Genomic DNA, 27,334 nt, shown 5'->3' with positions numbered 1-27,334 from the left:
AATGTTGGCTGTGCTGTGTCCCAGGGCATCCCACCACCTCCCAACACCTCCTGTGTGAGGAGGTGAAGGTCCAGGATCCACCCCACCCATCACCCCAACACAAGCCTGTACTTGGGAGGCTCACCACAGGCACCAGGGAGAGCAGGGACAGGGCATGGAGGGTCCCCCAGGATCACGGGGAGGAAGGAGCCTCACCAAAAAGCAGCTCCCCATTCCCAGGCTGGTGAAAGGGTTAACAGCCTCACCCAACACCTCCTCCACACATCCCAGCAGGACATGATGGACTGGGAGAGTTCCAGGGGACCATAAAATTCGGTAGGCTCAGGAATACCCACCTTTGCCCTCTCCAGACAAGTATTTACCTCAGTGGAAGCAGCCAAACCTTGCTGACTGTCGGAACATTTCGTTCCCGTTTGTGAAGTGCACAAAACATTCCTGGCTGGAAAAACACCACCAGGTCACAGACTGGGAATGGCTCCACCAGGAGAGATGAGTTATTCAATGGCTTCATTGACTTAGTGCAGAAGATGCACCTCTTCTGGGGGAGCCATTCCCACCTACACTGACTTCTTCAACACCGAGGAAGTCAAAGTCTTGCCCTACCTCCACTTCAGCTTTGCCTTAAGGCCTTGGAAAATCTCCACACACACAACTGGTGCTGTGGGACTTTCCTCCTGAGCAGTTCCAAGGGTTGAGCTGGACTGGGTGGTGCACAAGGAGCAACTTGAAGATGGCAGGCTTGGTGACACAGTTCAGGACAAAAAGAAAAACTAACAGGACAAGCTGACATCTCCCTCAAGCTGCTCCAGGGGAGGTTCAGGTTGGACAACAGGAGGAATTTCTTCACAGAAAGGGTGTTCAGGCACTGGAAGGGGCTGCCCAGGGAGGTGGTGGAGTGCCCATCCCTGTAAGTGTCCAAGGAAGGACTGGATGTGGCACTCAGTGCTCTGGGTGGTGATCGGTCACAGGTTGGACTCGATGATCTTGGAGGTCTTTCCCAGTCCAAACAATCCTGTGATTCTGTAGTGCCCATGGATCAGCAAGTGCCCATGGATCAACCAGTGTGACCTGCTGCCAAGCCCATGGAGATGCTGGAGTGCTGATCCCTGCTTTATTCAGTGGGATGCAGAGGTTGCATTTAGCCCACACCTGGATGAACAGTGGCTTCCCCAGGATCAGGTTGGGGATCTGAGGGTCACATCTGGCTTGTGCAGAAGATGCCAATTGCTCCGTGCAACAATTCCCAGAGCCCTCCATGCCCAGATGCCTGATCCTGGAGGAAGGAGTCCCTGCCCATGGCAGGGGGCTGGGACTAGATGATCTTTAAAGGTCCTCCAGGCTAAACCCACTGTTTAAAACACCCTCTCAGCACACGGAGCTGCCTCTTGTCACTGCAGAATTTCAATCTCTTCTTTGGTGGGACATTTCTCCAGCTTGCCAAGCCTCACACCAATGGAGAGCATGTCCTGAGGGTTGGCTACGGTCCTGGTTGGTGGTGTGGCATGAGGATGGGCTCAGCTTTGTGGGGTTGCTGCAGCCTCTGGCCCTGGCCATGGCTTCCAACAACATCTTCAGGCCAGCACAGAGGGTGCTCTTACACAGCCCCAATCCCCACCACGGGCTGGTCCGGGTGTGTCCATCAGCTGTGTCCTGGAGCCTGTGCCCTCCACAAAACTCAGCACTCACTCACTGATCCCCTCCTGCCCCTTGGCCATACTGGTTTGGTGCTCCCACCAGCAGGTGCCTTTGCATCCTCTGTTTCCACCAACACACCATTCCAGTGGCTGGAAAAGTTGTGGACTGTGGTATCAGGCAGCTCCAGAGCTCCTCCAGCTTTATTCATCTCCTAGGGAGGTTGCCAGGCTGGTTTGATGACCTGGTCATGAAACTCAGGTAGTGAGGGGGACCAGGTTGCCCAAATGTGCCATAGTTGAGTCTTGAGCTGGAGAAGACCCTTTGTACTTGGCTGTGGAGCAAACTAACAAAACCCTGCTGAGCTGTGGATGTTTTATTCCAGGACTTCCATAATTTAGATGCTATTTTTACCTGGTCTGACTGATGGCCAGCTCCATGTGATGACAATAAATCCCAATTTAACACCATCAGCCTGTGCCCTTCCCGGGTGGGTGTTTGGTCCTGCCGCCCCAAGTGCTGACCCAAAGGCTGGTGGCAGCTGGGTTTCTGTTCCCAGAGGGCTTCCAGTGGTCCAGCATTCCCTGCCTGGATTTCTCTGACCTTCACCTCTTTGCCAAGTGACCCCAGTCCTGCTGGGGCAGTGCAGCTCCTCGGCCCTCACTGCTGTGCCAGTGGAGGGCACGTCAAATGCTCTCCATGCAGGAAAGAGGGAATTCCACCAGAGAAAGGGACACTTTGAGAGAAACAGCTTCTCTCGCCAGGGCCAGGCTGGAGATTTGCTGTTTATTGTTATAATTTGTCTGTTTTATTGGAATAAAAGACGGATGAGAGCAGCTCAACGCTCTGGAGAGAGCACATGGCATTGTGGTTTATTTTAATTAGCACATGCTGGCTGGAAAATCGTGTTTTCCAGTCATCATGTTCACACGGAGGTGAACAGGAATACAGGGCTTTGTAATGATGTTGCAAGGTGCTCGTGCCAGAACACCAGGGACACCCAGGGATTGTCCCTCCTCCTGAGAGCCCAGAAAATGGGATGTCATGAGTGTGGAGACCTCAGCAGTCGTGGTCCACTGGGACTCTTAAAAGAGCACAGGGAAAGTTTGAACTCACACAGCACAGAATCCCAGAAAAAAATCAGAGAATCCTAGAAATCCCAGAATGGTTTGGGTTTGAAGGGACCTTAAAGCTCACCCAATTCCAACCACCCTGCCATGGGCAGAGACACCTTCCACTAGCCCAGGTTGCTCCAAGCCACATCCAACCTGGCCTTGGACACTTCCAGGGATGGGGCAGCCACAGCTTCTCTGCCCAACTGTGCCAGGGCCTCACAGCCAAGAATTCCTTCCCAATATCCCATCTCACCCTGCCCTCTGGCAGTGGGAAGCCATTCCCCTTGTCCTGTCCCTCCATCCTTGTCCCAAGTCCCTCTCCAGCTCTCCTGGAGCCCCTTTAGGCCCTGGAAGGGGCTCTCAGGTGTCCCTGGAGCCTTCTCTTCTCCAGGTGAACACCCCCATCTCTCCCAGCCTGGTTCCAGAGCAAAGGGGCTCCAGCCTTTGGAGCATCTTTGTGGCCTCCTCTGGACTTGCTCTGAACTTCCACCCCTGGAAGTGTCCAAGGCCAGGTTGGACGGTGCTTGGAGCAACCTGGGCTAGTGGAAGGTGTCCCTGCCCATGGCAGGGGGATTGGCATGAGATGACCTTTAAAGGCCCCTTCCAACTGAACCCACTCTGTGAGTCCATAATAAAGTATTAAATGTCTGCATATACCTTTGAGAAAACAAGTGAGAAATAATTCCCCTCTAGCCTGTGGAGCTGGGATCACTTTCCCTGCCCCGCAATTAGCCCGGAACACACACAATGTATAATTAGTCACTCTGTGGGCTGGGACTTGCACATCCGGGCTCAAACACCGGCTGTGCTCCTGCTCCCGCTGCCACCCGGGGAACAGCCTGTCCCCAGGAAGTTTCCTCACTTGGTGACTGTGCAAAATCAATCAGCCAAGCTGGTGGCAGGGCTGAGGGCCAGGATCCAGCCCTTCCTCCAGCCTTGGGCCGCTGTGGGACCAGGTTCAGAGGGGCCGGAGCCAGCGGTGGGCGATGGGGTGAGGGTGGGCACTGAATTTGGGTCCTGGGGCTTGTGCTGCAGTGCCATGTGCCAGATGGTGCCAGACAGGATGAGGGTGGGCACAGAATTTGGGTGCCATGGGCCGGGTGGTGCTGGGGCAGGCGATGCTCAGCCTGGCCCGTGTCGCACCCATGGGATGATGCACCAGCAGCTGCAACGGGCACCTTCTCCTTGGTTTCTCAATCTTCAGGCAAAATTGTCCCTCCTACACCTCCAGCCCCTGTCCAAAGGTATTTTTCCCTCGGGACAGCAAAGCTGGGATGTGCCACCCTCTCCTTGTGGCAGGTGCCCACATCCTACTGTCCCTTCCCCACTGTTTTCCCTGGGCTCAGGGGTCACGGTTGGTGCTGGTGGAGGGGATCACACTCACTGCAGAGTCCTCTCATTGGGAACTTGTTAAAAAACCCTGCCTTCCTGGCTGTTTCTCCCCAAATCTTCAGGAGGATGGAGTTAAACAGGATGAATTTCAGGGAGAGCCCCCCCTGCACCCTCAGCACAGGACACTCGGTGGGCAGCACGTGCCGAGTGAGGGGCAAAGGGGTTTTGGGGCAGCAACACCCCCATCATTCCTGTCTTCCCACCCAGCCTCTGGTGTGACTCAGGACAAGGTCCCCCCTTGTCACTTGGTGGTCCAAAACCATCACATTCCCAGCTGGACCAGCCCCAAACTTATTAGGCATCAAACCTATTCACCCTCCTGAGGCTCAGCCGCTCCCAGAGTCCATCCCCACATTAAAAATCTCAGCTATTTCTGCATCTATCTAAAAAAACCCCCAAACCCCTCCACCCCAGCTTGCACTAACGAGAAAAGCAGCCCCCAATCTGGTACAAGACAAATTATTTTCTTTCCCTGGGGATGGAAATAAGTTCCTAAGAGGGACTCGCTGAAAAGACACGAGATGACTCATTTCTTCAGCGCCGAAGCTGAATCAATCCCCAGCACCTCTAATTCCCATCAAAAGCCAGGAGACCGAAAGCACGGGGGGTTCACACAGCACAAAGCCCAGGAGCTCCTTTTCCTGGAGATGAAAGAGCCATGAATTAATCCCCTGTATCACCTACTCCCCCAGGATGGGCTCAGCTGCCTCCAGCCCTCGCTCCCCGCAGCCAGGAGCTATTTTTTCCCGTTCTCGCCAGTGTCAATATGTTTCCTTAAATATCTTTTTGGAGAGGCTGTATATATATAGCCCCACTCTGGTGCTTTGAAAGGAGCCTCATTTCCTGTGTAAGAACTGAAGTTCTTGGCAAAAGCTGCCTCAGGCTGCAGCATCCGAACCACAAGAATTGTTTTTTTTCAGTAGTAAAATGGTATTTCCTCCACAACTGAGAGCTGGACTGAGCTGGGTCAGGTCTGAAACCAGCAGGGCTGCTCTGGGTGGGACATACAGGGCCATATTCCCAATGATACAAATGACAGGAGAAAGGGATTAATTGCATTAGTGGGGCTGCAAAGGTGCCTGGAGATGGCACAGCCCATGGCAGCAACGGGATGGGCACAAAGTTGCTTTTAACCTGCACTTGGCTGTGAGAAAGTTTGGTTCCCACATGAAAAGGATTTATTAACCAATACCAGGGCAGGAAAAACAAATCTATTTCATGTGTAGCTGATACTTTTTCTCCTTCTTTTGCATCGTCTCTCTGTTCCTGACTTTTGAGAGGGCTCCTCCAGCAGCAAAGCAGGATGGAAAACAGCTTTGCAGCCCCTGAGGGATTGCTCACGGATACCCAGGACCTTAAAAACCATCGGGGGGAGATGTAGCACCAGCTGTGCCCTGCCAGGAACGTGTCACACCTTCCCACTAGGAATCCCTGAGCTGGAGGATCTGACACCTCCAGCACCACCTCGGGGATGCTGATGGCAGGAGTGGGGATGCAGCCAGAACAACAATCACCTTCTGCTGCAAATATGTCTTTCCAGGGACATTTCTGAGTCATAAATGGCTTTTATTGCTGCACGCAGTCCCAAGGACTCAGCGTGAAAATGTGCCAGAGCTGGTGGTGGCTGTGGCAGCCCAAGTGTTCCCTGTTTCCCTTTGCTTCTCCATGACGTTCCCAGAAGCAGCCAAAGAGGCTGAAGTGCAAGTTTTTTAGATTTTCTGCAGGAATTTTAAAGAAGTGTCTTCTCCCAGCGCTCACACCATGAGGACAGATCACCCTTGGGACTGTCCCTGTGGCACAGGGACGTGCTGGGCACGCAGCCACATCTCCTGGCACAAAGCCCCAGCAGCCACGAGCTCTGGGGGACAAACATGGAATTTCTGTCCCCTTCCACAACCCCAGGCACTGTCTGCACATCATGTCCTCCTCCCTGGGACCTCTGGACAGGGCACTGCAATGGTGTGGGACAGGATGGATCCTGATGGAGCACGGTCGGGCACTGGAGCGGCGCTTGGGGCAGGGGAGACAGGGAGAGTTGTGCTGGTGGCTCTGCAGCCCAGGAGATGACAACACACCACCACAACGTGGTGCTTCCCTTCCACCCAGAAGCCACAGGGGCAGGGACAAGGACTGGAGCTCAGTGCACTCCAAGGGCACTTCCCTTATCTTTGCTGTCCAAGCACTTCGGCCTCTCTCCAGTTTCACAAAAGAGGGAAGGGAATGGAGCAGGAACAGCTGAGCTGGGCAGGAAGGAGACCTTCCCACCCCTCCAGCTTTCCAGGGGCCAGCTGGTGCTTGGGAATGCCACGCAGCACCTTTGGGAATCTGCAATTCCACCTGCACTGATGCCTTGCTGGCCACGTCCCAGGTGGGAATGAAGGGAAATATCCCATGGCAGCCCAAAACAGGAGGGAAGGAGCAGCACAGTTTGGGAGCATCCACTCTGCCCTGCTGAAGTCCTTCATCCTTCTGACTCCATTTTGACCCTCCATTTTGACCCAACATCTGGTCTTTGCCAACCAGCCAAGCCCAGAAGGAATTCCTCTCCTTGGCACCATCGTGGCACAAGGATGTCTGCTGGGGACAACTGCAGTGAGGAAAGAGGAGGGACACCCAAGGAGGGAAGATCCCATGCTCCAATCTAAACAAGGAAGACCTTCCTTACAGAGCTCCGACACCAGGACACGCCCCTCAATCCACCCAGGAGAACTTGGAGGGGATGCAAACATCAGATAACACAGGAAATAAAAATATTTATCTTAAAATATGGCAGAATTTTCACTTTTGGTGGGTTTTCTCCTCTTGGAGACCTTTGCTCTGCCCAAAGATTTACTGGAATGTGGTTGGGGCGATGAGTGGTGGTGAATCACCAGAAAAAAGGGGGACAGTTGTTGCAACACTCATCCCCTCATGGCAGGGCTGGACCCTGAACCACAGGATTTGGTGTCCCTGTTGCTCAACTTCCCATGAAAACTGTTGGCATTGATGGGAAAGGACAAGGGGAGCCCCTGGGTGTGTCCACAGCTCTCCCCGAGCTGCTCCCACCCAGGAGGCAGCAAGGACAGCACCACGGGGACACCATGGTGGGACATGTCCTCAGGGTTCTCACATCTCAGGAAAACTGAGACACTTGATCAGCTGTGGGAGAAGAAAAGAGGCCACCAGGAAGTTTATTCCCATTTGTCCCCAACCCAACAGATGGATGTTGTCAGGGCAGAGATGTCGTGCAACGTGACAGCCACCATGGAAGGTCCCACCACCATGGAAGGGCTCACCACCTTGGGAACATCCCACCACCAGAGCTTCCTACCACCACAGAAGCATCCCACCATCACGGAAGCTTCCCACCACCACCAGAGTTTCCCATCACCATGGAAGCATCACAGCACCATGGAACCATCATGGAAGCATCCCATCACCTTGGGAACATCCCACTACCTTGGAAACATCCCACCATCTTGGAAACATCCCATCACCAGAGCTTCCCACCATCACGGAAGCTTCCCATCATCACCAGAGCTTCCCATCACCATGGAAGCTTCCCACCACCTTGGAAGCTTCCCACCACCATGGAACTATCTCACCACCAGAGCATCCCACCACCATGGAACCATCCCACCACCATGGAAGCGTTCCACCACCACAATGTCCCACTGCCATAAGAGCATCTCACCACCACAACCTCTTTGGAAACATCCCACCACCAGAGCTTCCCAACACCACCAGAGCTTCCCACCACCACACGAGTGTCCCACTACCAGAACATCCCACCACCATAAGAGCATCCAACCGCCACAATGTCCCACCACCACCAGAGCTCCTCACCACCACACCTCCCCACTACTGGGGTGTCCCACCACCACCTGAGCTTTGTAGGGTGCTCAGACCCCATAAATCGGGTGTTCCCAACCCAAGCAAGTGTTCCTCAGGCTCCCCAAAAGCCCCCTTGGACACAGTTTCTGCCTGTTTGGGCTCTTTTAGCCCAAAATAGGCTTTGTGGTTTGGAGTGGAGGAGGGAAGGAGTCTGTATACGCAGAAACATGGGTTAAAAATCTTCATTTTAAAACCGTTTAACAGCTGAAACTTTTCTCAAGAAAAGTCACTTTCGAAAAGAAAAAACCCAAACCCACAAAGTTGCTCTAAAAAAACCTCCAAAAGAAGAAGTTGGACAAAAACTGGATGACCAAGACCTAAGGGGTGCCCGGTAAGTTCCCTAAACTGGAGAGAAAGAGAGAATTACCGAAAAACAAGGGAGGGGGGGGATAAAAAATGGAGTGAGAAAAGGAATTGCATGGAGCTGAAGTAGAGAAGAAGGAAAAGCCAGGCAGGGACACGCTGATTAGTCTGGGAATCTGATGGGGAAGATGAAATGCAGCTCGTGGGGATGTGGGGAGAAGTGGTGGGGGCCAAGCTCAGCCCTTCCCAGGGAGCAGCAGGTCTTGGGAAGCTCATTGGGAACTCCAGACATCCCATGGCTGATCCAAGGAGCAGGAAGGCTCCATATGCAAACCAGTCCCACTTTAGCACTCTGGATAAATAATGGATTTCTGAGGTAACCTGAGCAGAGCCCTGTGTGTGATCCCTGTCCAGCCTCACACCCTGCTGGGTTTTCTTCCTGCAAAACCCGCTCAGACCTGATCCTTGGGCTTTACTTTCATCCCCCATGTGCTGTTCCCACTCTGGGCTCATCCAGGTCTGATCCCACTGGTCCTGCCTCAGTCTCCCTTCCTCTCCCACCAGAACTTTCCATCCCTGGACACGGAGCAGGGCTGAGGCGTCCCCATCTCCTCCTGCTGCCATCCCTCCCTCTCCACTCCCCCCAAGCCTTGTCCAGGCTTCCCAGCACGTCCTTTCCCCAAACCACCACTTTTTTCCCCCAAAGCACCCCCGCTGCTCCCCCAGCTCTGCTGCCACCTTCCCCTCCCTGTGGGACACCTAAAACCTGGGTGATGAGTGGGAAGGCCCCATCTGGACACTCCGGATGCTGCTGAGGAGCAAACTCCATCTGCTTTTCAACACATTGGTTCCTCTTCCTGGGAGCCACACACAGGGACAGCCCCTGTCCGCTGCCCCCGAGTGGCACCAGAGCTCTCTGGGAGGACCCAGCAGGGTGTGGCAGATCCCACTGGTCACAGAGCCACTCCATGTCCCCACAGCCAGCGGACACAGAGGCTGTGTGTCCCCAGGGCGGCTCCAAGGACAGGGTGGCACCGGCCTGGGCACAATGCCCGGCTGTGGCTGGGCTCAGAGTCCCCACCCCGGTGTCCAGGCCAGCGGGTGGGTGTCCCCAGCACCGCTGGTGGGGGCTCTGGGCTGAGCAGGCCCTGCTGGGCTGGGCTGGGCTGGACTGGGGGTCCATCCCCCGCGATGTCCCCAGACTGCCCCGGGCTCAGCCACAGCATCCCGAGGGTCCCCGTCGCTGTCCCCCCCATGGTGACCCACTGCCCCCCTGGTGGGCGGGGCCAGGTGGCCACACCCACCCCGCCAATCCGCAGCCACTTGAGGCAGCCACGCCCACCGGAGCCCACCCAGCTCACCTGGGAGGGACACGCCCACCCACACAAGCTCCACCCCCTTCCCAAAACCACGCCCAGTTGTGCCAACACCTGGGTTACTTGCCAGGTAACCCAAGCTGGCCCCGCCCCCTGCTCACCTGGGCTGGCCCCGCCCACTCCGATAAGCCGCGCCTACCTGTGTTAACCCCGCCCACTCAACCAAGCCCCGCCCCTTGAACTAACTCAAGGTACCTGTCAGGCCACGCCCTCGAACACAGACCACTCCCCCCTCTCCAGACACGCCCCCTCGGAACTTCACCACTCACCCCCCGCCCGTTCGCATCCCCCGCCCCGCCCGCACCTGGGCGCGCTCGAAGCTCTCCCGCTCCGCCTCCAGGCCGCCGCCGCCGCCCGCCCGCCGGCTCAGCACCTTGGGCAGCGGGTTGGCCACCTGCTTCATGGTGCTGCTCACGCGGTCCATGGCGGCCCCGGACCCGCCGCCGCCCCGGCCCCGCTCCGCGCCGCCGCCGCGCGGGCCCCGCGCCATTGGCCCGCCCACCTGCCACTCACCGCGGGACACGCCCCCAGAGGCACCTCCCGCGCCCCACTGGCCCCGCCCGCCGCCCCGCCTCCTGACTATTATTGGTGGGTTGCGCTGCCACTCAGGAGGGGCCTCGGGCACTCGCCAAACTCATTGGTGCAGCTGGACGCCACTCAGTGCCAGGTCCCGCCCCCCTGAGAGCGCCCCGCCCTCCGCCCCGCCCATGGGCCGCGCGTCCTTAGCAAGGCTGTGGCCACGCCCCCGCGCCCGTTCCCTTCTGTGATTGGCCCTCCCTCCTGCCGCTCACCCCGCGCGGCCCCGCCCCTGCCCCGCCCGTGAGCGGCGCCCCCTGGCGGCGGTGGGCGGGGGCTCTGAGGGGCCGCTCGGTACCGTCCCGGCCGGGACGGGCCGGGATGCAACGGGATGCAACGGGACGGGCTCGGCCGGGCCCGGGACACCCCCGCGGGGTTCGTCGGGCACGGGGGGCTCGGAGGCCGCTGCCGAAGGGCTCTGAGCCGCGGCTGAGCCCTCTGGGTCCGCAGACCGGGGGGGGTCCCACAGGCTGTGCGTGCGGCCTGCACGGCTGGGCCTGGCTCGGCGCGGCCCCTTGTCCACCCATAGCCCGGCCCGGAGTGACACGGCATAACCTGATCCGGGCCGGGGTCTCTGGTCCTGTCACCTATCACTTGTGCGCGGTTAGATGGGATATTGGGAAGAGATTCTTCCCTGGGAGGATGGGGAGGCCCTGGCACAGGTTGCCCAGAGAAGCTGTGGCTGCCCCATCCCTGGGAGTGTCCAAGACCAGCTTGGACGTGGCTTGGAGCAACCTGGTCTAGTGGAAGGTGTCCCTGCCCATAGCAGGGGGTGGAATGAGCTTTAAGGTTCCTTACAAGCCAAACCATTCCATGATTCTATGATTCTCTCAGCCTGGTGAATTGCTGGACTCTGGCTGGCTCCTGTTGTTTTTGACCAGGAATCCCATCCCACTCCAGAGGTGAATTTCCCACTTGGAACATTTCTGCAAAACTGGGACAAATCAGTATTTCTGTGAAGAGACTGAAAGCCCTGAGTCTGCTCCCCAGTGAGTCCCCAGAGATGGTGAAGGGGCTGTGCTGGAGTGGTGCCAGCTGGGTTCCTGCATCCTTAAAAATATGTCTTTGCTCCAGGTGGGGAGGAACTGTGGAAAACCCTGCCAGGGAGATGGGGCAATCTGGGAGCAGCTGTTTGGAATGTGAGCTGTCAGGAGCTCTTGTGCAAGCAATTATCCCAACAGAACTCTTTTCTTGTGGTTTATTTTTCAGCTGAAATCGTTACCACACCGGACCCTCCTGGCGCTGCCCAGCGGGGTGTGGGATGGGCTGTTTGCATCCTGGACCTTCCCGCTCCCTGTGCCTGGGATATCAGATCCCAGCTGCCAGGAAATGGCCTGCATGGAGCAGCGAGGGCGTTTCTCCCACCCCAGACTGTCTGGACTCCCTGTCTGCCCTCTCCCTAATGCACTGTCTGGAAAGCTGCCTCCTTCCTTGGGGCTGCTCCCAGGGGAGGTTTGATGGGCTTAATTCAGCTACTATTGCAGCAAGGTGATTAATAATTGAAGAAATGAAGTCACTGCTGAGTAGAGATGGAGGAAAGGAGGGCATTGGACAAAGGACAGTGAGGGCTTTGTGATCTGGACCTCTCCCACCCTCTACCCAGCATGGAGCATCCTGCCCCTGAACCCCACAGTGAGGGACCACGAGGCTTAGACCTGTCTTAGCTGCCCCCTCTTGCTGAAGAGCAGAGTCACATCCTCCTCTTCCCTGTCCAGGGCTCAGAGCCCACTGTGGGACCTGGGCAGGAGCAGAGGACCGCACCTGGATGTTTCTCCCAGCTGCTCCTGCCTCCTCCAGGAAGCGGCTGGAACAGGATGGAGCCGGGATCCAGCCCATGGGCTGCAGGTCAGACCTCCCTGGGCTGGCCCAGTCCATGCAGTGCCTCTGCTGGAATGTGCTGTGGGGCTCTGCAAGGATTTGGGGGTTTTCCAGTGGGAGAGGGTGCCTTGTTTCCAGGCATTGAGAGAGGGGAAGGCACAGAGCTGTTCCTGTGGGGGGTCTGTTCCTCTGCCTCAGGTTCCACTGGGAGATGATGGAGAAGAGCTGGAAGTGAGCAGGGTGGAGGTGGGGTGGGCTCTGCTCTTCTTCCCCGCTAGCAGGTCCTTTTTGGAAGCCATGGCTGGGGTTCACCTGCTCTGGTGCTCTGTCCTTACTCCTGCCCAGGAGGCTGAACTGGAGGGTGATGGGAGAGCCCCTCATGGGGCTGTCTGGCCTGCGTGGGGACATTGTCTTCCCCACCCACTGTCACATTCCTGGGGCAGGAGGGTCTGGCTTGGGCTTGGGAGCATGGTCACCTTCCTTGCTTCCAGTAGCTCCCTGGATTGCCTCACCTGAGTATCCTGTGCAGGATGGAGACCACGGGTCTGGACATGGAGAGGACACTGGGCAGCCCAGTGCTCTGCAGAGTGTGACACCCCTCAGGTGCTGCCTCAGACTGGGCAGGGGGCATCCTTCATGCCCCGAGGCTCCTGTGTACATCTCCTGCTCCACCAGGACAGCCTCAGAAAGAACCTGCAGCCAAAGGGAAGGAGAAGTGGCAGGAGAGGGGCCAGAAGGGACTGCAGTGGCTTCGGGCCCTGCCCAGAGCCCAGGGATGCTCTTTTCCCAAGGACTGGGAGCTAAAGGCTCCTTTTCCAACCCCCTCCCCAGTGAGAGCTGGGAGAGTCCCAGGGTGCTGCTGGGACTGGCCTGGGCTCAGGGAGAGCACAGACCCCCCTTGTTCCAGCAGGAAAACAGAGGCACAGAGAGTTCCACAGTCCTCCCTCTGTTATCCCGCTGGCTGTGCCAGGGCACATGGCTTTGAGCTAAGATCCTGCTCCTTTCCCCCTCCAGAGGTGGGAAAAAATGGATCCCCTTCAAAAATGGATCCCAAATCCCTTCAACAGCCCCTTTGGAAACCCCAAGGCACAATGTCCTGATCCCACCCCAGCAGATGAGCCGTCCCCTGAGGGGGCACATCTGGAAAGCCCCTCAGGGAGGGCAGTGGCCATGACAAACCTTCCACAAACCCAATCCTGAGCCCCAAACACATCCCTGCCCTGGTGATGGGGTGATTTGCTCAGACCCTGGGATAAAAACACCTTCTGAGCCCAAGTGCCCACCTGGAGGGCAGGTTGGTGGCAGGGTGATGGTCCAGACCTGGCAGGAGGGTCCCTGAGGAGCAAGGAGTGTGCCAGGAGGAGGAGATGTGTGTGTGGAGGGGTGTTCATCTTTGATCTCAGTTTTTGAATGTTTTGGGCAAACCAGATGCTGCTGCTGAGTTTTTGGCTGCTCATGCTCCCAAAGAACCTCTGGGCTGCTCCATGGGGCAGGGACAATCCTGGAGCAGAACCTGGGAGAGCACTGGAGGCAGAGCAGCCTGGGATGGGAGAGGGTCTTGGAGGGGACTGCTGTCCATGGGGCCCTCACCTCTGTCCTGGTGAGGTCTCCTGCTTGCCCAGGAGAATTGTAACCCCAAAACATCGCCTGATGTGTTTTCTGCACTGCAGCTTCAGCAGCTGCCTCTGCTTGTCCAAGAATTCAAAAGCAAAGCTGAGCAGGTTTCCACATGGATCTGCAGGAGAAGACCTGAACCCCACAGGGCCCTTGGGCTGCAGGGGTGGCTGCAGGTGAGAATTCAGCTTGGGAGCAGGACCTGGGGGTGGGAAGTGCTTGCCATCTGCTGGAGAGCTTCCCCTTGGCACAGGCAGCAGATCCAACTGGAGTATCCCACAGAGCCCAGGTCTCTCCCAAGGCAAACTTGCTTTCACAGAAACGTTAAGGTTGGAGAAAAACTCTGAGATCATCAAGTCCAACCTCTGACCCATCACCACTTCAGCAACTAGACCAGAGCACTGAGTGCCACCTCCAGGGCATCCTCTTCCAGTGTCTAATCACCCTTTCTGTGAGGAAATTCTTCCCAATTCTTCCTTTACCTCTCTGTTGTGAGACAGCTTTGGCTGCCAGAGCGGGATCACAGAGGAAAGGGTTATTGTGTAGGATTTGGGGTGTGCAGGCTTGGGTGTGGGAGTCCTATGCTGCCCCTGGGGCAGCGTGAGGAGTGCATGGGGCAGGGGCTGTGGGTCTATCCCTGTCTTCCCTTTATGATACAGGAAACCTTCTCCCTCCCCACAACTCCCTGAAGGAGGTTGTGGTGAGGTGGGGGTTGGGAAACGGCCTCGAGTTGTGCCAGGGGAGGTTCAAGTGGGATACTGGGGAAAATTTCTTCACTGAAGGAGTGGCCAAGCCCTGGCACAGCTGCCCAGGACTGTGGTGGAGTCACCATCCCTGGAGGGGTTTAAAAGAAATACAGATGTAATGCTCAGTGACGTGGTTAGTGGTGGCCTTGGCAGTGCTGGACTCGATGCTGGAGGTCTCTTCCAACCTTGATGGTTCTGTGATTCCATAATTTCCACGACCCCACATCTACCAGTGCTCTCGTGGAACACTGTTTTCTAGATTCGTGCAAGTCCTGACTTGCAGTCCCCTGTACCACCAGCTGGTGACAACAGGAGGCAGAGTGTGCAAGGGCAACACTCCCTGTGGCAGCCTCAGATCCTGCCTCTCTCAAACCCGACACCAAATGGTTTTATCTTCATTCCTCTGAACCTCATCTGCTGTAGATAAACCAGTCACGCTGTGCTGTACCTGCCAGGAAAACCCTGCTCAGCTCCAGGCTGGTGGGTGCTTGGTGCACAGAGTGTTTTGGGGGAAACAAAGGCATCATTTGGCTGGAATTTGGGACAGGCTGTGTCTGTCCTGGGAAGTGCCACCAAATTTCTGTGAGGGCCACCTGGCAACTCCCGCTCCTCTTGGTCCCATAGTGAGGCTTTTTTGGTGCCCCAAATTGGTCTTGGAAGATTGTAGGAACTGTAGCAATGTATTTGTGCCTCGCCGTGGGCTTAGAAACTGTTGGTATCTTTGTGCTGACATTTACCAAAAATATTCATCTGGAGGCATATCCTGGCGTATAAATTTCAGTCCAGGGATTTTAATGGGATTTCACAAGCTACTCTGTAGCCCCGATGGTCCTGTAGGACCAGCTGTCTGGGGAATCAGATGTACAGTCCTAGAGGATGTAGACTAAGGGTCCATCTAGATCAGCCTGAATATCTCCAGATGTGGCCACAGCAGAGACCTTGAAGAGAAAGGCCAATATCTGTGCTCCCAATCTGGAATACACTCCCAGCCCCCAACCATTCTCATTTTATGAATTGTCTTGAGCTTCCCCCTCTGAAATTCAAGGCCTGACTCAGCCACTTGGAAATTTCCTTGAGATCACCATGTTCCTTGGCAAGGAGCTCCTGGTGTGAAGAAATTCCTTCTGTTCCTTTTGAACCTGGCTCTTGCCAGCTCCATTGGATGGTCCATGGTTCCTGCTAAGGAGAAACAGGGACTATTTGCTTTGTCCCTCTTTCTAGGCCACTCATCGTCTTGCAGACTCCAATCCCCACGTGGAAAGTCTCAGTTCTTCTCAAAAGTACATCTCATCCGAGTTCTTGCTTGGAGCTGCCCCCCCCGTGATCTCATACGTCCCCCAGTCATTCCATTTCCAGCTGATTTGCTCCCAGTTAAACCCAGTTTCCCACATTAGTGGTTAGAGGTGGTGTGGTGGAGCCTGCTGCCTTCAGGGCTGAGCAGAGGCTTCCTCCTGCATCCCAAAAGTGTCCTGGTGAGGGATCCAAAGATACCACGTGTGATTTCTATCAATAGATGAAACACACCATAAGGCAGAGGTTTCACAGCCTCCATAAATAGCCACTCTTTTGGATGTGTGATGTGGAGGAGGTTTTAGAAATCAAAATATTTAGAGATTTGCATTATTTGTCTTGGCAGGAAGGAGCAGCCAAGACTGAAATACAGAACCTTCAAGGAACAGAGTTGAGGAAAACAGTGAATAGGGGTAATAGCAGAGGTGTCAAAACCTCCAGGAGTTCCTTTTGGGTGAATGGAAGCAGGAAACATGGTGTGTCTGAAAGGAGGGAGGATTCATTGACAATGTTGAGGCACATTTATATTCCTGATAGAAAATACTGATTTTTTCCAAACAAATCTTGACATTTTGATCAAACCTGTAGCTGAATGTTCCAAGAACATCCAGAACACTCAGCTAAAAGCAGCTCTGAGCTGGGCTGTGTTGGTGTGAGCCATCAGTGAGGAGGCTCCAGCTCATTCCCCAGCCTGTTCTCCTCCTCTCAGTTTTATTCTGGTCCCTGTGTGGAGATGTGTCAGAGGAGTGGAAGGTTGGTCTGAACAGGGGACGTGTGGAAGTTTGGGTCTGAGTGTGCTGGTAGGAGCAGGGGGTGGGAGAGGCGGATGTTGGTGGCCCCTGGGTTGGCAGGTCATCACTATCCTTTCCTCATCTCAGCCCGATCTCAACCTCACCTCTCTGAGTGTTTCCCAGTCTCCCAGACAGTCAGATCTGTCTCCAAGCCTTTTTCTAGCATCTCCAGCCTCAACCTGCCCCCTGTACCCTCAGGCAGGGCTGTCAGCCGAGGTGTGTGACCTTGTTGTCACCTCCCCTGTCTCCTGTGCATGGCCAGCCCTGTGGACAGGGGACCAGGAGTTTCATCCACACTTTCCCCAGCATCCCTGAGCAGCAATGGGGGAAAGAGGGTGCCAAGAGCTCCCAAAGCAGGGGAAGTGTGGGAGCAGGGTGAGGGGAACCCTCATGGGTGGGCTGGAGGTGTGACATGGCTGGATTGGGAATGGGGATGGTTGGGAGCTGCTGTGTCTCTGCTGGAGGTGTGGCATGGCCAAAGTGGGAATGGGGGTGGATGGGAGCTTAATTTCCCTTTGAGTTCCTCCTCTGGGTTCCTGCAAGACCTCCACTTTGGGCAGGGGATTCCACTTTGTGATCATCCTCAACAGAGAGACAGGACCCCTTTTGTCGCTGGACCATCAGGAATGGCAGCCTGCTCTCGTGGGTTTCCCATCATGCTGTGGTTGTCCAGCACCTGGACATGTTCATTAGCACCATGGAGACCTCACTCCTCCTCCACTCTCCTGAGGCTTTTCCTGGGAGCCAGCAGAGCCCTCCTGTAGGGATGGAGCATTTCCAGCAGGAGTTTTTCTGCCAGTGCAGTGACAACATTCCTGGCCCAAACAATATGGGCTAAACCAGCCAGTCTCTTCTCTGTGTGTCCATGGCTGGTGGGACAATGACAGAGCAGTGTCAGGAGGGTGTCAGTGCTGGAACCAAATGATCATCTGAGCCAACTCTGCTGTGCCGATGTGCTCATGAGCTCCTGATGCTCTCTGTGACCATCAATGGCTGATTCCTGTGTCCAGGGAGAACTAAGCACTATTTTAGCTGTCACTGATGATGTAGCAACAGAACCAGTTCCCCAAGGACTAGCTGCAAGGGATGGCCAAGGGCAGAAGAGGAGCCCAGATCTGGGATGGCACCACGCTCCACCTTCTGCTCTGCACGTTTATGCACTGATGGCCTTCAGGGCCCCATGGAGGAAGCCCCCGTTGCCTCAGGGCAGTGCTGCAAGTGGGACCCAGCAGGGCTGTGGTGGGCACTGCCTGGTCAGCCTGGCTCAGGAACTTTTCCTACTTCAGTTGCTGTGGCAGAGGTGGAATGTCCCGTTTGCCCGTGACGCAGATGTTCTGGGAAACACGAGTGTGTGGCAACCATGGCCGCTCTCCGTCCGCTGCCGCGACTTCCAGAGAAGAGATCCACCTACTGATTCTCTGAATCACTAATTCTGGGTTCTCTAGAGAGTCCTTTGGTCAGGGGAAAGGAAGCGATAGGTCATATCCTGTTCTCTCTCCTTTCATGGTATCGTACCATTGATGGGCACTGCTCTCACTGGGGCTCTGGACAGTTCCTCCCCAGGCCCGTGTGACACAGCACTTTTCCCATTGTGTCATGGCTTTCACCAGTGTTTCCATCACGTTTCTATTTTTGGTCACTGTCTCCCTCTTATAAAGAGGGGTGAACCCAGGGATCCCACACCAGGCACAGCCAGGGGCACCCTGCACCAGTCCAGCCTGACTCCTACAGCTCATCTCCACCCAACAGGATCATGAAGACCTTCACAGCAGCCCTTGCTGTACTTTTTGTGGCTGTCCTCTGCTACCAGGTCTCCTCTTCTCCAAGTGAGTCCAAGCTCTCCTCTCTGAGGAGCTCTCTCCTCTATCTTTCTGCTGTACAAGGTCTAGTAATGCTTGGCAGCTCTCCCTTCCCAGCACCTGCTGTGGGAAAGGAGACATGCCTTGCCTTGGCTCCTTGATGGGAGGGTGGCTGTGGTGGGAGCCCACTGTGAGAGCAGCACTTCCTCCAGTGGGGATCTTCTCCTCTGACACCACTTCTCCCCACTGGCACTTTTCCTGATCTGGTGTAATCAGAAAAGTTCACTTCTCTTCCAGTTTCTCTCAACCATTTCGGTCCCTGCTGTGCTGAGTTCATCACCAGACCGTTGCCCTTGAAACTTGTGAAGAGCTATGAGCGCACAGGCAGCCACTGCTCCCAGTCAGCTGTGATGTGAGTAGATCTCCTGCCCTGCTCCTGGGGACCCTGCTCGTCCTGGCAGTGCCAGGGAACCCCACATCACACCTCATCCTGATGAGGAAAAGCACCAAGCAGGGCTCTCCCACATGAGGAGAACAGCCTGGGAACAGCTCAGAGGACAATCCCACATCCCAGGCACCCAATTTCTGGATGTCCTCATGAGATTTGAGCCAAAGGAGCTTTTGCTGATCACCCCCCTCATCCACAGATAGTGGGACCCAGGCAGGATGGTGTCCCCAGGCAGGATGCTGGGGACAAAGTGGCTTAAGGGGCAGAGAGCAGGACACCTGTAATGACATTGAGCCACCCCCCCCCCATTTCCCTGGGGCTGTTCTGCAGCTGTGGAGGTGTCTGCTCTGGCGGGGTTCACTGGTGGCAAGGAGCAGATGGTCCCACTCTCCTCTTCCTCTCCATCTCCCGTTCCCCTCTCCCCCTCCTCTGCTCACTGGATTTCCTTCTCCAGATTCACCACCATCAAGGACAAGCTGGTCTGTGCCAACCCTGATGAGAAGTGGGTCCAGGACATGGTGACTCAACTAAAGCACAAGGAAAGCAGTGGATGAGCAAAGCCCTGCTCTCTCCAAGCATTACCTCAGCAAGGACCTGCTCTCATGGGCACCTCTGAGACAAATCCCTGCTTTCTCATTGCCTGGGAGTTTGGCAGAGTATTTAACACAGTGTTTAGCTCTTTTATTTAAGTTTCTGCAAAGGCAATATTAATTTATTTGACATTTTCAGTGAAACTTTTCATTCTCATTTGTACTGATGGTGTTGAAGTTATTTTTGCGTAATAAAAAGGAGCAAAAACTGCAACTTCTCCTGCTGGTTCTTGGGATGCTCCACGGAGACTGCGGAGGGCAGCAGTGACTGGGTCCAGGCTGTCACTCGGGGTCTGTGGGTGGCGGGGTGGCACCTGGCTGTCCCTCAGCCCCTCTGTGCATCCTGCCTGTCCCTCCTTTCTCCTACCAGGCTGTGCCTGAGCCCCATCCCAGCCCATTCCCAAACTCCCGCTCTCTGCGGTGGCTGGGTGTCCTGGGGGATGTTTTGGTGTGATGAGGTGAGGGGGTCACTGACCCCAGCCAGCACCTCCAGGCAGTGGGCAGGTGACATCGGGGCTCCTGTTGTCCAAGGACTGCTCAGCAAACACCAGAGACACCCCAAATCCTCCTCCACCCCCAGCCAGTCCATGGCCACGGGTTATTTCTGGCGCTCCCCAGTCTGTCCCGCTCTCCTGGCAGGGTTTTCCTTTCGCTTTGACCCGCCGGGCTGGACGCAGTGCCAGCCTTCGGGGCTGGCTGCAGCTGTCCCGGCCCGTGCCAGCTCCTCCCCCAGCCAGCACGGAGCCTCCGTGGCCGGTGCCACACGGCTGCAAGGCCGGCTCGTCCTCCGGGCTTCCATGGCACTGCTGGAGCTCCCTGGCTGTGGGGCTGTGGCAGCCTGGGAGCCGGCCTTGGCTGGGTGACACCGGAGGAAGGAGGCAGCCGTCGAGGCCACCATGGCCCTGGCAGGTGCCCTGGAGCGGCTGCAGGAGGAGGCCATCTGCCCCATCTGCCTGGAGTACATGAGCGAGCCCGTCAGCATCGACTGCGGGCACAACTTCTGCCGGGGCTGCATCGCCAAGCACTGCCAGGACAAGGGGCTCTGGGCCGACGGGCCCTTCTCGTGCCCGCAGTGCAGGGCCTCCTGCCACCGCAGCGGCCTCCGCCCCAACCGCCAGCTGGCCAACATCGTGGAGGGCATCCGCCAGCTCGGGCTGCGGGGTGGCCTGGGAGCCGAGCCCGACCCGGGCACCCCCCTGTGCCCGCAGCACGACGAGCGCCTCAAGCTGTTCTGCGAGGAGGACGAGGAGCCCATCTGTGTGGTGTGCCGGGAGTCGCTGCTCCACCGGCCGCACACCGTGTACCCCATCGAGGAGGCGGCGCAGGCCTACAAGGTACGGCAGGAGGGGGCACCGGGGGGCCCTGGGCACGGCAGCTCCAGGGGGGGTCACCCAGCAGGACCCCACCACCCCTCTCCCAACAGCACCGGTGGCACCGCCGGGAAAGCAGAGGAGGGGGTGGCAGAGATGGTGGCACCCATCCGGCTGCTGGGATAAGGCCGGACCCGCTGTCTCCCAAACTGTAGATGGATCCAGGCTAGTCCCTGCGCATCCAGCTCAGGATCCAGGCTCATCCAGGCTCACCCTGTCCGTCTAGCTCAGGATCCAGGCTCACCCTTTCCATCCAGCTCAGGAGGCAGCCTGGCTCCCTGCCCCTCCAGGACCCCCTGGAGAAGCTGGGGCAGTGCAGACCCTCCAGGACCCCCTGGAGAAGCTGCCCTGAGGACATTTCCCCTCAGGTGCAGCAGTGCTGGCACCAAAACCCCAAATGCCCAGCGGGCAGCACCACCAGTCACCCTCCACACCTGCATTGAAGGGGAGCTGTCACTTTGCCCTCTAGAACATGAAAAGTGAGAAAAAAATACAGTGAAAAGCTGAGGAGCATGGGGAGGGTTAACGCTGCGGGTGGAGTGAAGAGCACAGCTGCTGGGTTCGGGTGCCAGGACTGGCACTGCCTGGCACTGGGTCACTGTCCCCTCCGGGCAGAGGGGACCCAGCCAACCTGCCCTGCTCAGCGGGTGCTGCTGGGGTGAGCTCAGCCCATGTTCCCTCTTTTCAGGTCAAACTCCAGAAATCCCTGGAGAATCTTTTGAAGGAAGCGGAGGAGGTGAAGAAGCGTGAGTCAGCAGAGAGGATGAAAACCCAGGAGTGCAAGGCAGGTGCCTGGCTTAATTCTTAAAGAATGAGCTTCAGAGACATCAGCAGTTAAAAAAAAACATCCTGAAGGGTCTTGTCTGGGGACATGGATTCACCATAATCTCCAGGATGGGACATGTCCCCCTGTCCTGCTGTCAGATGTAGGAGCTGTGCTGGAAACCAGGCTCAGAACCGCGTGTGGCTTTGTAAAAAGGTTTGGAAGGAGAAGCGCTCCAGTTTCCCTGGAATCACGAGGGCTTTGTGACGGTTGAACAATCAGACACAGGATGTTTTTTATTGCCTTTTGTTTTACAACATGTGCTTGAGTTCCAAGCCAGGTGTGAGCCGTGTGGTGAGTTCTGCTCCACGGCAACAGGAACTAGGAGTGTTTCCATTAAGAAAAGAAAAAAAAGCTCAATTACTGCACCTCTGCCTGGCTCCAGATGGTTCTGGGGAGAGCAGACGCCAGCAAACAGCTGCATTTCATGTCCCTCAGGGTGAAAGCTGGAAAGTGAAAGTAACTGCAGAAAAGGAAATGAAACTGCCAGCCCAGAGTTATCCAGCCCTGAATCTGAGCTGAGGATTAATCAGCTCTGGCAGAGAAAACAGGATTCTCCACACTCCCCTGGTTGATTACTCAGTTCCCTTGTCTGGGCAGCCCAGCCAAGGGGTGGTGGGATTTTGGGATGCCCCTGTGAGCCCACTGTCCCTGTTGGAGCTGGGGATGGAGATTGTGAGGGCTGTGTCACTGTCCCCCCACTGTGAGATCCTGAGTCAGGGCTCAGCTGCAGCTCAGCTGCCTCCAGCTCCCTCTGGTCATGCTTTTGTAGTAAAAGGAGAAAAAAGTCCCTTGTGAGTGCTGGGGGAAGTGGCTGTGGCTGTCCTGGCTTACGAAGTCTCCAGGACTCAGGGCCAAGGAATCATGTGCTTGGATGAAAAAGTAAATGGAATTTAGTTTCCTTTATCTTCTGCATTCTGAGGTTTCCTCACTCGAGCCACTGTGGGGTGTTTTCCTGCTGCTCCAGGGTTCCAGGAAAGTGTCAATTTATAGGAATGAGGGGAAAGACTAAAGCACTGGCAGAGCCTTCCTGTTGCTGGCCCCTCACCCTGCAGTGGGACACGTGGGGAACCCTCCCTGGGTCTCCCTTTCCATCCCTTCCCAGCCCTGGGGCTTTTTTACATGGACGGATAGTGACAGGACAAGGTTTTAAACTAAAAGAGGAGAAATTTAGGTTGGATGTTGGGAAGAAATTCCTGGCTGTGAGGCTGGGGAGGCCCTGGCACAGGGTACCCAGAGAAGCTGTGGCTGCCCCATCCCTGCAAGTGTCCAAGGCCAGGTTGGATGGGGCTTGGAGCAAGCTGGGCTAGTGGAAGGTGTCCCTGCCTGTGGCAGAGAGTGGAAGTAGAAGGTCTTTAAGGTCCCTTCTAAGCCAAACCATTCTGTGATTCTATGATTCTTCCAGCTCTTTCCCTTTGCTGTGGGTTTTTCCAGCTGCCCAAGCAGTGGATTAGCCTGGATTTGGTTGGAGGTTCGAGTTGTTCCTCCAGCTGTACCTAATAAAAACCTACCCTGGCACCTGAAGGCATCTCCTTGCAGCCCAACAGCCCTCCCAGACATCTGGGGTCCAGCTGAGCAGAAATGCCCTGGGGCAAAGTCTTGCTGTTGGTAAACTGAGGATGTGGAGCAGGAATTTCGGTGAGGTGGAAGCACAAATTTCCTCTGGCTGCTTTTTAAAATTCATGCACCTAAGTCAAAAATGTGGTGGTTTCCCAGGGCCTTTCCCAGCTCCATCTCAGCTTCCTGGCTAATATTTTCTCTCTTCACCTCACATATCTTTTCATCACAAGGAGATGGTGAAGAAAAAGCGGGAGAGGATCGTGAGCGAGTTTGGGAAGCTGCATCGGCTGCTGGCTGATGAGGAGAAGCTGCTGCTCCAGACGCTGGAGGAGGAGGAGAAGCAGATTCTGCTGCTGATCAATGAAAACCTGGCCAGGCTGGTGGAGGAGAAGTGCTTGCTGGAGGACCTGATCCTGGAGATAAAGGAGAAGAGCCAGCAGCCGGCTGACGGGCTGCTCAAGGTCAGGCCATGCCACCAGCCCCGCTGCCTCAGCCCTGGGGCCTTTGCCACCTGGGGTTGGCTGGTGGGCACGAGGGGCTGAGCCACACACCCAGAATGGCTTTTGTCTTCTCCTCCTAGGACATGAAAAGCATCCTGAGCAGGTGGGTACCTGTACTCGTTCTTGGTAGGTACCATGATTATTCCTCATAGGTGTCCATGATTATTCCTGGTAGGTATCTATGACTATTCCTGATAGGGACCATGATTGTTCCTCCTACTGTCCTGGCTGCTCCAGGTTCTGAGGGAGATGTTTGTGTCTGCTCCACACCAGCCACCTTGTCCTCCCTGTCCAGCGTCTGGTTTGGTCCTCCTGGGGTAGACACAGGAGGGACTGAGTCAATCCTTCAGAGGTTCCATCCTCTTTTTCCAGGGGCTCAGAGCCAAGGTCTTGCCTGGCTTGTGACATGTGAGATATGTCCCCTCTTAAGGGACATGCTGCCCGGTGACCTTGCTCCTTCCTTCCCTGGGACTGGCACTGCTGCTCCCTGGATCATTTTACTCCAATCCCATCAGGATTGCTGATATGGTTTTCCCTACTGCTCATCCCAGCCACGGAGCTCCAGGGAAGCTCCAACAGAAGGGCATTAACGCTGCTCCCAGCAGGAAAGGGGCTGTGCTGTGAGCTCTGGGTACAGCCCATGGGCATCCCTGTCTTCCCAGGTGTGAGGAGGTGAAGTTCCATTCCCCCAAGCCTGTGTCAGTGACCCTGAAGGAAAACTACAGCATTCCTGAGCGGTGCCTGGGCATGAGGGACATGCTGAAGAAGTTCAAAGGTAAGGGGCTGCTTTTGTGCCAGCCCCTGGCACATTTGGGTTCTGGTTGCCCCCATACCCCAGGGCACGGGGAGGCTTTTCCAATAAGCTTTGTCCAGCTGCTCCCACTTTGTGCACTGATGAGTTCAGGACAGTTTCATGGTGGGGAGACCTTCCTTGTTGTGGTCTTGGGTGGGCTGTGAATGGATCCTGAAGGCTTGGAGGTCACTCAGGGGTTTGAGGCACCCTGTTGCCCATGAACTCTTGCTTTCAGTGTTGGCTCTCTCTGAAGGTTCTCAGCCACCCTCGTTCTGCCCCTGCTCTGCAGCAGATACCAAACATCTTGATGTGGTTTATGGTTATCTCGAATTTCTACATTGCACTTCCCCACTGCCAGGGGCTGAGCAAAACCACAGGCACGAGTAAACAACCGTGGGAGGCTGGAAGGTCTGGGGGAGCCCAGCACCCACAGAAACACAGAATAGCTGAGGTTGGAGGGGACCTGCAAAGATCGTCTGGTCCAACCCCCCTGCTCAAACAGGGACACCTGGAACTGGTTGTCAGAACCTCATCCAGGTCACAGGCAACCAGCAGTAGGACAAGAGGGCACAGTCAAGCTGCGACGGGGGAGGTTTAGGTTGGACATCAGGAAGAAGTTCTTCACAAAGAGAGTGATCAGATATTGGAATAGGCTGCCCAGGGAGGGGGTGGAGTCACCATCCCTGAAGGTGTTTAAGAAGAGCCTGGATGTGGCATCAGTGCCATGGTGCAGGTGACAAAGGTGGGATTGGGTCAAAGGTTGGACTCAATGATCTCACAGGTCTCTTCCAACCTGGTTGATTCTGTGATTCGATGATTCTGTGATTCTGTGTCCATGCCTGCAGACCCCTGAAGCCTTGTCTGTCCTTCCACCCTTCTCTCTCTCTCCAGTGGACGTGGTCCTGGACCCCGAGACGGCTCACCCGGAGCTCAGCGTGTCCGAGGACCGCAAGAGCGTGAGGCGCGGGAGCAAGAAGCTGCTCCTGTCCCTCTTTGACAACCCCAAGAGGTTTGGCACCGCCCCAGTGGTGTTGGGCAGTCAGAGCTTCTTCTCAGGCCGCCACTACTGGGAGGTGCAGGTGGGAGACAAGCCCGAGTGGGGGCTGGGGCTGTGCCGGGAGTCCGCCGGCCGCAAAGGCACCGTCCTCTTCTCCCCAAACAACGGCTACTGGGTGCTGAGGCTGCAGAACGGGGGCATCTACGAGGCCCTGACCTCCCCCATCTCCCCCCTGACCCTGAGTGTGAGGCCCCGGCGCGTCGGGATCTTCCTGGACTACGAGGCAGGAGAAATCTCCTTCTACAACGTCAGCGACCGCTCCCACATTTACACCTTCACCGACCGGCTCACCGGGAACCTCCGGCCTTTCTTCTTCCTGGGGGGCTTTTTGGGGGGCAGAAATGCAGAGCCCTTGGTGATCTCCTGGGTCAGGGATACTCAGGGGACTGGGTGTGTCATCCTGTGACAGCGGCTGCCCTGGATTCTCACCGGTGGGCAGAGACCTGGGAGCCCAACCGGCTCCTCTGGTGAACAGGAGCACCAGGGAAACACCTCTGTGCCTTGGGGAGGGTCCTGGCAGGATCCCTGCATGGTCCTGGCTGCTGGCTGGGCATGACCTGCTGCATGTGACACCCATCGTGAGCCACGTCCGTTCTGGGAGGGGCTCTTTGTGCCGTCACCCTCTGTGCCACCAATGGGGACAGGGGAGTCCCCTGATCACTGGTGCCCTGGTGCTCATCTCACAGGCTGCTGGAGAAGGATATGAGCCCAGCCTGCCACGTAGTGCTGATTTTGGTGTGAATTATATCAGAATAAGGCAATAAAGGGTTGATTTGGGGAGCCTTGTGTGGTTTAAGGTGTGGTTTTGTGATGCGTCCATCCCTGATAACCCAAAACATTTCAGAGGGCAAAGGGTGCTCCTGGACCTGCTCCTCTCCAGCCCAGAGAGCAGCTGGTGGACAGAAATCACAAAGCTGCTCAATTTGAGGCCAATTGAATTCAAATAAAATGAGAGTTGGTAAAACACAGCCTGAAACACTCAGCACAATTTATCATTGAATCTTCGAATCACAGAAGGGGTTGAGTAGGAAGGGACCTTAAGGGACCCTGTTCCACCCCCCTGCCATGGGCAGGGACATCTTCCACTAGCCCAGGTTGCTCCAAGAGCCCCATCCAACCTGACCTTGGACACTCCCAGGGATGGGGCAGCCACAGCTTCTCTGGACAACCTGTGCCAGGGCCTCACCACCCTCACAGGGGAGAATTCCTTCCCAATATCCCTTCCCAATATCCTCTGGCAGTGGGAAGCCATTCCCCCTTGTCCTGTCACTCCAGGCTCTTGCAAATAGTCTCTTGAATTTCTCTGGGATGTCCTGGATGGTGCTTTAGGAGTCTCCTGGTGACAAATGGTGCTGGACTGGGATAGCAGTTTGAGTTCTGTTGTGTTTCGGGGAGTTCCACCCTCCTGCCTTCAGCTACAGGGTCTGTCTTTTGGAAACCACAGGGCAGAGAGATGAGCCCAGTCCCAACTTTGCCACATCCCAGGAAGGAGGAGGGTGATGGGTCTCAGCGGGATCTGCAGTGCCTTGACACCACGGCCATCTGACATGGAGATAATGATTTTGTGTCAGCTCCATGGAGAGGGAGTTTATGGAATCTGAGGAGGTAAGAAAGGACATGAACTTTGAGGTCTTACAGAGGGCTGGAAGCAGAGGCAGTTGGAAGGGGGGAGTAGTGAGGACAGCCAGGAAAACCTGTTGTGCAGGGAAGAAACCAGGCCAAATGTCACTGGGCCAGGGGTGGGATGAGGTGGCGGGATGGAAAGTGTCCAGAGAGCAGATGAGTGGCACTTGCTGCAGCACTGGGGGGGGTGAAGTGTTTCTAAAAGAGCAGGAGGAAGTGCAACAGTTCGGAGATCTTGCAGAGAG

General features: G+C 56.1%; 2 protein-coding genes across 4 annotated transcripts in view; one reads left to right on the top strand and one right to left on the bottom strand.

The window, feature by feature from the left end:
* Positions 1-10,117, bottom strand: part of HIP1 (huntingtin interacting protein 1) — a 45,237-nt gene extending 35,120 nt beyond the window's left edge. Inside the window, exon 1 of one of the 2 annotated variants that reach the window (XM_027704969.1) lies at positions 9,996-10,117. In XM_027704969.1, coding sequence (XP_027560770.1) covers positions 9,996-10,115 — 120 coding nt within the window. In that variant the 5' untranslated portion in view covers positions 10,116-10,117. Of the gene's footprint in view, positions 1-9,081; positions 9,313-9,995 lie in introns of those variants that run through there. The other variant, XM_027704968.1, reaches the window with a different exon arrangement.
* A 9,868-nt stretch (positions 10,118-19,985) lies between these two features.
* Positions 19,986-26,262, top strand: TRIM50 (tripartite motif containing 50). 2 transcript variants are annotated; one of them, XM_027704975.1, is made up of 6 exons: positions 19,986-20,697; positions 21,422-21,517; positions 23,350-23,577; positions 23,697-23,719; positions 24,279-24,391; positions 25,301-26,262. In XM_027704975.1, exons 1-6 carry the CDS (start codon positions 20,260-20,262, stop codon positions 25,870-25,872), a joined length of 1,470 nt encoding a protein of 489 aa, XP_027560776.1. In that variant the 5' UTR covers positions 19,986-20,259; the 3' UTR covers positions 25,873-26,262. The 2 variants fall into 2 exon arrangements, with proteins under 2 accessions (XP_027560776.1, XP_027560774.1); XM_027704973.1 differs by having other exon boundaries at positions 20,091-20,697; positions 23,347-23,577.
* The last annotated feature ends 1,072 nt before the right edge of the window (positions 26,263-27,334 follow it).

Source organism: Neopelma chrysocephalum, unplaced genomic scaffold (genome assembly GCF_003984885.1).
Source record: "Neopelma chrysocephalum unplaced genomic scaffold, ASM398488v2 Primary Assembly neopelma1_299, whole genome shotgun sequence".
NCBI classification, from domain to species: Eukaryota; Metazoa; Chordata; class Aves; order Passeriformes; family Pipridae; genus Neopelma; species Neopelma chrysocephalum.
The sequence above is the reverse complement of the archived record's forward strand: the minus strand, read 5'-3'. Positions and strand labels throughout refer to the sequence as shown.

What these genes read in the sequence shown, in the direction of transcription:
- TRIM50 (XM_027704973.1), top strand. Translation starts at nt 20,260, where the DNA reads ATGGCCCTGGCAGGTGCCCTGGAGCGGCTGCAGGAGGAGGCCATCTGC. An exon ending in ATGAAAAGCATCCTGAGCAG is followed by an intron (nt 23,720 to 24,278) that starts GTGGGTACCTGT and finishes CTGTCTTCCCAG; the next exon opens with GTGTGAGGAGGTGAAGTTCC. An exon ending in CATGCTGAAGAAGTTCAAAG is followed by an intron (nt 24,392 to 25,300) that starts GTAAGGGGCTGC and finishes CTCTCTCTCCAG; the next exon opens with TGGACGTGGTCCTGGACCCC.